The sequence below is a fragment of the Rhamphochromis longiceps genome, linkage group LG8, assembly GCF_057381845.1.
Source record: "Rhamphochromis longiceps isolate RC_006_pf linkage group LG8, R_longiceps_female_GT1.1, whole genome shotgun sequence".
Lineage (NCBI taxonomy): Eukaryota > Metazoa > Chordata > Actinopteri > Cichliformes > Cichlidae > Rhamphochromis > Rhamphochromis longiceps.
In genome coordinates, this window is record NC_140564.1 from 34,915,062 (window position 1) to 34,924,696 (window position 9,635).

Consider the following 9,635-nt stretch of genomic DNA (forward strand, 5'->3'; position numbering starts at 1 on the left):
GAAAGGCTTCGTGCTTTTCTCTGCACACGCAACTGTGTCTGCAGCTTTCCTCGTATTTACCTGCTGCTCGCTGCTCAGGTGTACCTTACCTGTCTGTGGCGTCTGCACACCATTTAATGAAACAGACGTTTAAATAAAGTTAATGAATGATTCCATCACAGATTCACTCATTTACTGCAGCAGAGGAACGTGAAGCACAGCTGGAACATCTGGAACAGACCCAGCTGAACAGCAGCTGTGGTTCAGAGCTCCACGTCCACACCTGAAACTCTCACGCTGCAGTGAGGCTGAAGCACCAGCAGGTGTCACCGTAGGGCTGAGTGTGAAGCTGTGACTCTTCAGCACATCTCTAACAGCGAGTCAGTGAGCATGCTCAGACCAGCATTTCCCACCATCACCGCTTCTGACACGAAGAGAAACATCAGCTCAGTCTGAGGACACCTGGCACCTCTGAGGCTCCGCCCAGCACAGGTACAGCCTGGCTGGACTTCAGTGAGGCTTCACGTTGATTCTTTCAGAGAGGAAGATGAAACTTTATTTAGAACAGCACCTCACCTCATGCACTCTCTACACCTGACCCCTTCTTCGAGCACTCACGTGTCATTAGTGCGAGGGGGTCACAGTCACCACGGTAACATTTCAACAGGAATCCTCGAGATGTTTTGGAATTCAGATTTTATTCTTCAGCTCATCTTTAATCTAAAAGAGCTGAACACGCAAGATAAGCAGAAAAACATGTTTTTAAACCTCTTTGATGATTTTAATCACCTTTGAGGAGGAACGCACCGGGGGGCGTGGCTTTGACAAACTTGTGTGACGTCTCCCCGACAATAACACGTTCAAAGACAAGCAGCCGTTTGTGTGTGGGAGTGAGGGTTTTCCATTTTCCCTCCGGCAGTAGGAAACATCCCAATAAGGACGGCAGGGCGGGTTCTTGCTGCTGACGCTGTGTGGGCGGGGCCTGCTGCCTGATTAAATGGAGCAGTGGTGATGAAGGCGAGCAGAGCTCCGACTGTGAGACAAACTGAAGGATGGCGATGCTGCTGCAGCCTCTGTGGACCTTCGTGCTGGGACACGCCCCCCTCCTGCGCTCGCCCTTCTTCCCCGTGCTCTTCTCGCTCTGCGTCTACCTGTCCTTCTGCCTGCCCTTCCTGCTGCTGGACGCGCTGTCCACCAGGTGGGCGTGGGTGCTCAGGTACAAGCTGCAGCCTCAGAGCTCCGTCAGCTGGTCGTCGGTGCGGCGCTGCCTGGCTCTGACGCTCTACAACCACCTGGTCTTCATCTTCCCGCTCACCGTGCTGCACTGGTACCTGAGGCCGGTGCACCTGACCGAGGAGGCCCCGCCCCTTCCGCGCCTGCTGGCTCAGGTGCTCGTGTGCCTGCTGCTCTTTGACTTCCAGAGCTTCGCCTGGCACCTGCTGCACCACCGAGTGCCCTGGCTCTACCGCACCTTCCACAAGGTGAGTCCCCGAGGACGATGGCGGTGGTGACGGTGTCACGCCTTTGTTCTTCCTCCACCTCACGCTCTCTCTCCTCTTCCTGCAGGTGCACCACACCTACACCTCCACCTCCGCCCTCACCGCCGAGTACTCGGGCACCTGGGAGACCCTCAGCCTGGGCCTGTTCGCTGCCGCCAACCCCCTCCTGCTGGGCTGCCACCCGCTCACCGAGCTCGCCTTCTTCGTGGTCAACATCTGGCTGTCGGTGGAGGATCACTGCGGCTACGACCTGCCGTGGGCCACGCACCGCCTGGTGCCGCTGGGGCTGTACGGCGGGGCGCGCCACCACGACCTTCACCACCTCAAGTCCAAGTGCAACTTTGCGCCGTACTTCACCCACTGGGACCGCCTGGCCGGGACGCTGCAGACGCAGGACTGAGCCGCCGTGATGGCGAGGAGCTGATGTAGAGACGTTTTCTATTTATTTATTTCTTCCTGTTTTTATTTATTATGCCACTTCTGAGCCCACCAATCACAGCGGGCTCTCCTCGACTCGCTGCTCCTCTCTGACGTAGAGACGGAGCAGTCAGAGCCACGAGAGCGCCGTGAGCCGTCGACGGCGTGAGCACGTTAACTGATACCGGACAGATGTGCCGATGAGGCAGCTGGCTGCGAGCGCGGGACAGACGAAAGTGAAACGAGGGACAGAGATAAGCTGGCGAGGAAGACGAGGAGTCGCGCCGCCGCTGAAGGAGAAGCGCGGCGTCAGAGGGAAACTGGAAAGTTTGATTCTGAACTGGGAAGTGAAAGTTTGAGCACTGAAGACAAAATGAAGCTAAAATAAAGTTTGTGAAGAGAAACACACAAGTCTGTTTCCTGTTTGTGTCCAAAACACACACACAGACACACACACACAGACGCACAGAGACACACACAGAGACACACACACACAGACGCACAGATGCATACACACACACACACAGACACACACACACACACACAGACGCACAGAGACACACACACAGACACACACACACACACAGACACAAACACACAGACTCACACACACAGACACACACACACAGACACACACAGACACACACACAGACACACACACACACACACAGACGCACACACACACACACACAGATTTGTGTGTATTGTTGTGTTGATGTCCTTCAAAGTTGATGAGTGAACGAGGTGGTAAAAGTACACGTTCTGTACTCAAGTATTAATACAAATACTCCTGTTTAAAACTACTCCATTAAAGCTGAAGTACTGAGTCTGTACTCGAGTAAAATTGAAACGTTACCTGAAGAGTACTCAGAGTACAAAGAACAGCTCTGTTTGTGCAAAGCTAACTGAACCTTGTGTTCTCTGAATGTTGTAATACAATAATATCAGCACACAGGATATAGATGAATCTACTTCCTGTTGCCTGCATGTGGAGGGTGACTCTAAAGAGGAACATGAGCTCAGTCAGGGTTACACACCACCTCCTGAATCCACCGTGTGTGTGGGGGGGGAATGTGACACTGCGATGCTCCCACACCAATCAAACTCAGTCATTTCTACTGAGAGCTGCACTACGTTTCCTTGGTGTGCAGGCTGTGATCAGCTGACCTGCTGCTCTCTGTGCTTGTACACAACAGATGTGAGCAGATGTTTGATGAGTGTCCTGGCTGATGTCTCTACACTGACACTGTTTATTCTCCTGTCTCCATCTCTGAGTGAACTTAGCTCTCTGTCTCTCCTCTCCCTGTCACACACAGCAGCTGGACTTTATCTGCAACACACTGTGAGACAAACTGCACACAACAGTTTGTGTGTTTGCTGATGTTTGTAGAGCTGCCTTGCACATTTCCCCACGTCACTGCCTTTGCGCTCGCTCCTCTTCAGTCGGGCTAGCTGGATGCTGATGTACCGCAAGCGCATCTGTAACCGGAAGGTCGCCGGTTCGATCCCCAGGCTCTCTGTCCTGGTCGTTGTGTCCTTGGGCAAGACTCTTTACCTTGCTGCCTACTGGTGTTGGCCAGAGGGGCCGATGGTGCGATATGGCAGCCTGGCTTCTGTCAGTCTACCCCAGGGCAGCTGTGGCTACAACCGTAGCTGCCTCCACCAGTGTGTGAATGTGAGAGTGAATGAATAGTGGTGTTGTAAAGCGCTTTGGGTGCCTTGAAAAGTGCTATATAAATCCAATCCATTATTATTAATCCATTAACTGCAGCTTCCAGTCCTGCAGTCGTTGCAGCGTGGTGCCGAATGTGCTCACGTTCAGCCCTGAATATGGAGATTATACAGAACAGGAGGCTGTGACGAAATATTAGCTCCCCTCGAATCAAACCAAGTTTTGAAGTAAAATGTTCCTAAAAAATAAATATTCAAGTAAAGTACAGATGCCTGAAAATTCTACTTAAGTAGAGAAACACAGTATTTGTACTGCGTTACCTCCTGCCTGTGCAGAGTGAGCATGCTCAGTCCACAGCGACGCGTCCTTCAGTTCGACACGTTCTCAGGTGCGTGTCACACCCATGCCTATGCTACAAATCACTTTATCAGGTACAGCTTGCTGGGACCGGGCTGACCCACGTTTTTCTTCGGGTCTGCTGCTTGGTGGCTGAGATTCAGCTCGGTGCTGGGAAACAAATCGCTGTGTGAGAAACGCTTTCTCTGTCGTGTCCCAACAAGTCAGCAGTTTGTGAAACCCTCAGATCAACAACCGTGTTCAGTCATCTTTCTTCCCGATTATGATGCAAACCCACAGAAGTGGTTTCACAGCCAGTGAACGTGGATCAGATCTGCTGTCCAAGTTTTAAAACGGGGATGAAAACTTTGAATTGATCAGAGTTGAAGTGATTTGAGTGAAAAGTTTTAATGGCTTTAGTGCTGAAACACGTTTGAACTGTTCTGAAAGCTGCAGTGTGCTGAGAATGAGATAAAGAGATGTGATAAACATGTGTTCGGGAGTCGGGAAGCTGGTGGAGCGAGGCCAGAAAATCCCGATGTGTGTTTCAGGATGACATGAAATCTGCACGCAGCAGGAATCTGACGTCACTTCAGGAGAAACGCTGGTCCTTGGAAAGGCTGTGGAGCGCGTGGGAGACCGAGTGAGTCAGAGCCGCACAAACATGCTGTTATCCTTCAATCTCCTCTTTGTGCTGCTGCACTTTCTGTTTCAAGCAGCGCACACACATTCATAGACTTCCTGCCCCCCCGCGCTGTGATTACAGCCTGAGACCTGGAATCTGACCAAATCCTTTTCTGACTGAGTTTCTTGGTTTTTTATTTCTGTTGCATTTTATTTGAAATTCTTGCTTCACATTTCTGAGATGAAGGAAATATTTGTAGTAAGTAAGTAAAATTTATTTATATAGCACATTTCATAGATAAAAATCACAAAGTGCTTTACAGTAAGATCAGACATGTGTGCTGTTTTTATGGAGGCGTGTGTTTGCATGAGGGGGAGGGTCTTCATCACAGCGAGGGGAGGCTAAACCAGTGTGTGTGTGTGTGTGTGTCAACATTATAAGGAATGTGTGCGCGTACAGTGGTTCAGACTCACTGAGGATGATGATGACAGGCTGTGGTTCCCCTGATGATTCCTGAGAACAGTCATCTCTTCTCATCACGGATCCAGAAAATTCTTTTACATTCAAATCTTTAATATAAGAAAATAATCCATCGTGCACAGAAACTCGGTTTATAAGACAAAAATCTCTCAAAGCTGAAAACCTGCTGCTGTTAACATCCCAGCCCTCCGTGGGAGCACATGGACATATATTTTTATCTATATATTTCTTCTACGTGTATATTTTTATATTTTCTTCTGTTTTTGGACATGAATGTTCCATCTGTGTGTTCATTGCTGCCTGGCTCCTTTGCTGCTGGAACAATGGGAGCTTGTCCTCTGTGGGATTACAGTTTTTTACAGCCGCTAGGACACATGTCACAATACTTAGGTCACTTTTGCAAAACTCTTCACACAATCCTCCTAACTGACCGTCAGCTTGGCAAAGCAGTTCATTTCACATTCAAAATGCACTACAACTACCAAAACACTTCATTCAGGTCTCAAATAAACTCATTCTTCCAGAACACTAGCAAAGGTTGACAGCCGACAAACACACTTTGTCACCCACAAAACAATGACCTAAAAAACACTAACAACATGTAGCATTACAGTGTTTTCTTGTGTAAAACAAGGACACATCTCTGTTTATAATTTCAATATATGTTACTGGAATGAATCAGACATCATGCAGAATTCGTTAATATTTGTTTATGTATTTTTATTTTTTTGCACTAAGTAATCCCAAAATACAAGAATTTGTATACACACCATCCACTGATACACATACAATAGTAATGCTAATCTACTCGGTCTCCTCCATTTGGCCACAGGTTCTCATCCACATCACATCTTATGTCATCTAGGGCAACACACCTAGGAAAGAATCTTCTGGCTGCCAGAATTGAAGGAGTTGAAAAATTGAAGGAGTAACACCTGTGTAGATGTTCATCTACAATGAGAATCAGCTGTGGCTGGTTAAACTGCATTTTTAGATTTAAAATATGTTTCAATAAAATATTGCTGTTGGATTTTGCTCTTTTCAAGTTTTGCATTGTGTTATTGTTTTGGCCATAAGTTTAACAGTTTTGAAAACAGTATGTAAGCACATGCAAAATGTCCTGTACGTACAAAGATTTTTGGCAGTTGTTGTGTCTGAGTGAGAAGATAATTCATGAAATTTGAGAGATGTAGTCATTGAATGCATTTTGTGCCAAAACAATGATAACTGGTCCTCAGTTTAGCCCACATAGACTTCTGTTGTGCTCACTGTGTGAGGAGTTTTGCAAACGTGACCTAAGTATTGAGACATGTGTCCTAGCGTCTGTAAAAAACTGTAACAGAGGCTACGTCACCTCATCTAATGATGTGATCACAGAGCTGAACTGCAGCATTGCTACAGTTTGCTTTGCTATATTTGTCCTCTGAATCCACTTTATGACTTCAGATGTAATTTCACTTATTAAAACAAAGAAATATTTAAGCTGAGCAACGTACATGACAGAAGGATGAGATTCAGTGTCAGTGCCACCTCTCAGACATTTAGCACACGCTTATTTCCTTCATTTATTGTGATGACAAAACAAATAGTTGTGTTTCAAACAGCTGGTTATAAAATCGGACGTTCTCGGTGTCAGGTGGCTTTTGATGAACACAACAGAAGGAAAATGAAGGAGCTGTCTTCGCTTTTTGCTGGAGTGTGCGTCAGAGTGTGTTAACCACAGTCGCTGCCACCTCCCCGGTGTTCACAAATAAACATAATAGCTGCGTTTTGTCATCACTCGGTTCACGCTAAAACCGCTCTGCTCTCTCTTGTTTCTGGCTGTTTCGTTCCCAAAAGGCTGAAAAGTCCACGCTGTGCGTTTGAAGCGTCCCACACTCTGTAATGTCCTCGCCAGCGTTTCCGCCATAAACCACTTCCTGCTCAGAACGAAGATCTGACCTCCCAACACCATAATTAGTCTTATTTCAGTTACAGAAACTTTCAGTACTTATCTGTGAAACACTAATAACTGTTACTGTTACATTTGTGACTGCATGTGATTTAAGTTTATTCACAGCTTTACATTTAACATGTTCAGGTTTTGTCATTTTACTGATGTTTCTTGTAAATAGAGCAGATATTTCGCCACGGCGCGGCGCCCTGCAGCAGGACGGCTGCGTTACATCATCGTTACTTCCTGATGTTTCAGTGAAATGAAACTGAAATGTTTTATTGTGATTCTGGAAAAGTAAAGTTCCAAATGTTTCATCAATAAACTCAGTTTTTTATCACAATGAAGAAGGAACGCCTCCTTAATGAAGATGTTATTATTTATTATTATTTATTGCGATCAGATATAGAAAAGACTGAGAACAGCAGAAGAACCTGTGTGGCTCAAACTGGCACGATGTTTAAATCCCATCAGCTCCTGAGTCGACAGTTTGTGCAGTCAACAAATGAAGAGCCGACATCCTTACACGGACCGGAACCACCTACCGCCATTTCTCCGGTTTCTGATGCCTCGCGACGCTCGACTGACACGTGACGAGAAGAGACGGCGAGGAATGTGAGCCTTCATCATCAGAGGAAACAACCTGTCGTCATCATCCTCAGTGAGTCTGAACCACTGTAAGCTCACACATTCATTTCTCATAATGCTGACACACACACACACACACACACACGAGTACACAAGTACACACATCCTGTACTTCAGCAGAGGTACAGACTCTCACGCACCACAAAGTTGAAGCACAGCTTCTTTAATGTTCACTTAGAGCCTCAGGTGTGTGAACCTGCACAGCTCAGGTGTGGCAGCGCGGGCTAACACCGCAGCTGTAGCTAAAGGTTGCTTCAGCCCGTGTAAACATCACACACGTGCTCAACCTGCCAACAATGGAAGCAGGTGAGCGGCTCTCACAGGGACAATCCTCAGTGCACAGTGAAAGAGCCTGCTGTGGAATGTGGAAGTGTGGGAGGGAGAGTTTTCCATTTTCCCTCCGGCAGTTGGAAACATCCCAATAAGGACGGCAGGGCGGGTTCTTGCTGCTGACGCTGTGTGGGCGGGGCCTGCTGCCTGATTAAATGGAGCAGTGGTGATGAAGGCGAGCAGAGCTCCGACTGTGAGACAAACTGAAGGATGGCGATGCTGCTGCAGCCTCTGTGGACCTTCGTGCTGGGACACGCCCCTCTCCTGCGCTCGCCCTTCTTCCCCGTGCTCTTCTCGCTCTGCGTCTACCTGTCCTTCTGCCTGCCCTTCCTGCTGCTGGACGCGCTGTCCACCAGGTGGGCGTGGGTGCTCAGGTACAAGCTGCAGCCTCAGAGCTCCGTCAGCTGGTCGTCGGTGCGGCGCTGCCTGGCTCTGACGCTCTACAACCACCTGGTCTTCATCTTCCCGCTCACCGTGCTGCACTGGTACCTGAGGCCGGTGCACCTGACCGAGGAGGCCCCGCCCCTTCCGCGCCTGCTGGCTCAGGTGCTCGTGTGCCTGCTGCTCTTTGACTTCCAGAGCTTCGCCTGGCACCTGCTGCACCACCGAGTGCCCTGGCTCTACCGCACCTTCCACAAGGTGAGTCCCCGAGGACGATGGCGGTGGTGACGGTGTCACGCCTTTGTTCTTCCTCCACCTCACGCTCTCTCTCCTCCTCCTGCAGGTGCACCACACCTACACCTCCACCTCCGCCCTCACCGCCGAGTACTCGGGCACCTGGGAGACCCTCAGCCTGGGCCTGTTCGCTGCCGCCAACCCCCTCCTGCTGGGCTGCCACCCGCTCACCGAGCTCGCCTTCTTCGTGGTCAACATCTGGCTGTCGGTGGAGGATCACTGCGGCTACGACCTGCCGTGGGCCACGCACCGCCTGGTGCCGCTGGGGCTGTACGGCGGGGCGCGCCACCACGACCTTCACCACCTCAAGTCCAAGTGCAACTTTGCGCCGTACTTCACCCACTGGGACCGCCTGGCCGGGACGCTGCAGACGCAGGACTGAGCCGCCGTGATGGCGAGGAGCTGATGTAGAGACGTTTTCTATTTATTTATTTCTTCCTGTTTTTATTTATTATGCCACTTCTGAGCCCACCAATCACAGCGGGCTCTCCTCGACTCGCTGCTCCTCTCTGACGTAGAGACGGAGCAGTCGGAGCCACGAGAGCGCCGTGAGCCGTCGACGGCGTGAGCACGTTAACTGATACCGGACAGATGTGCCGATGAGGCAGCTGGCTGCGAGCGCGGGACAGACGAAAGTGAAACGAGGGACAGAGATAAGCTGGCGAGGAAGACGAGGAGTCGCGCCGCCGCTGAAGGAGAAGCGCGGCGTCAGAGGGAAACTGGAAAGTTTGATTCTGAACTGGGAAGTGAAAGTTTGAGCACTGAAGACAAAATGAAGCTAAAATAAAGTTTGTGAAGAGAAACACACAAGTCTGTTTCCTGTTTGTGTCCAAAACACACACACAGAGACGCACACACACACACAGACACACACACAGACACACACACAGACACACACACACACACACACACACAGACGCACAGAGACACAGACGCACACACACACAGAGACGCACACACAGACACACACACACACAGAGACGCACACACAGACACACACACACACACACAGACACACACACAGACGCACACACACACACA

General features: G+C 49.5%; 2 protein-coding genes across 2 annotated transcripts; both read left to right on the top strand.

Moving 5' to 3' along the window:
- The first annotated feature begins 972 nt into the window (after positions 1-972).
- On the top strand, positions 973-1,996 carry LOC146664375 (cholesterol 25-hydroxylase-like protein). The gene is made up of 2 exons (XM_085415395.1): positions 973-1,460; positions 1,546-1,996. Exons 1-2 carry the CDS (start codon positions 1,032-1,034, stop codon positions 1,876-1,878), a joined length of 762 nt encoding a protein of 253 aa, XP_085271521.1. The 5' UTR covers positions 973-1,031; the 3' UTR covers positions 1,879-1,996.
- Positions 1,997-8,122: 6,126 nt separating this feature from the next.
- ch25h (cholesterol 25-hydroxylase) lies at positions 8,123-9,388 on the top strand. Its single transcript, XM_085415396.1, has 2 exons — positions 8,123-8,558; positions 8,644-9,388. The coding sequence occupies exons 1-2, from the start codon at positions 8,130-8,132 to the stop codon at positions 8,974-8,976; spliced, it is 762 nt and encodes a 253-aa protein (XP_085271522.1). The 5' UTR covers positions 8,123-8,129; the 3' UTR covers positions 8,977-9,388.
- The last annotated feature ends 247 nt before the right edge of the window (positions 9,389-9,635 follow it).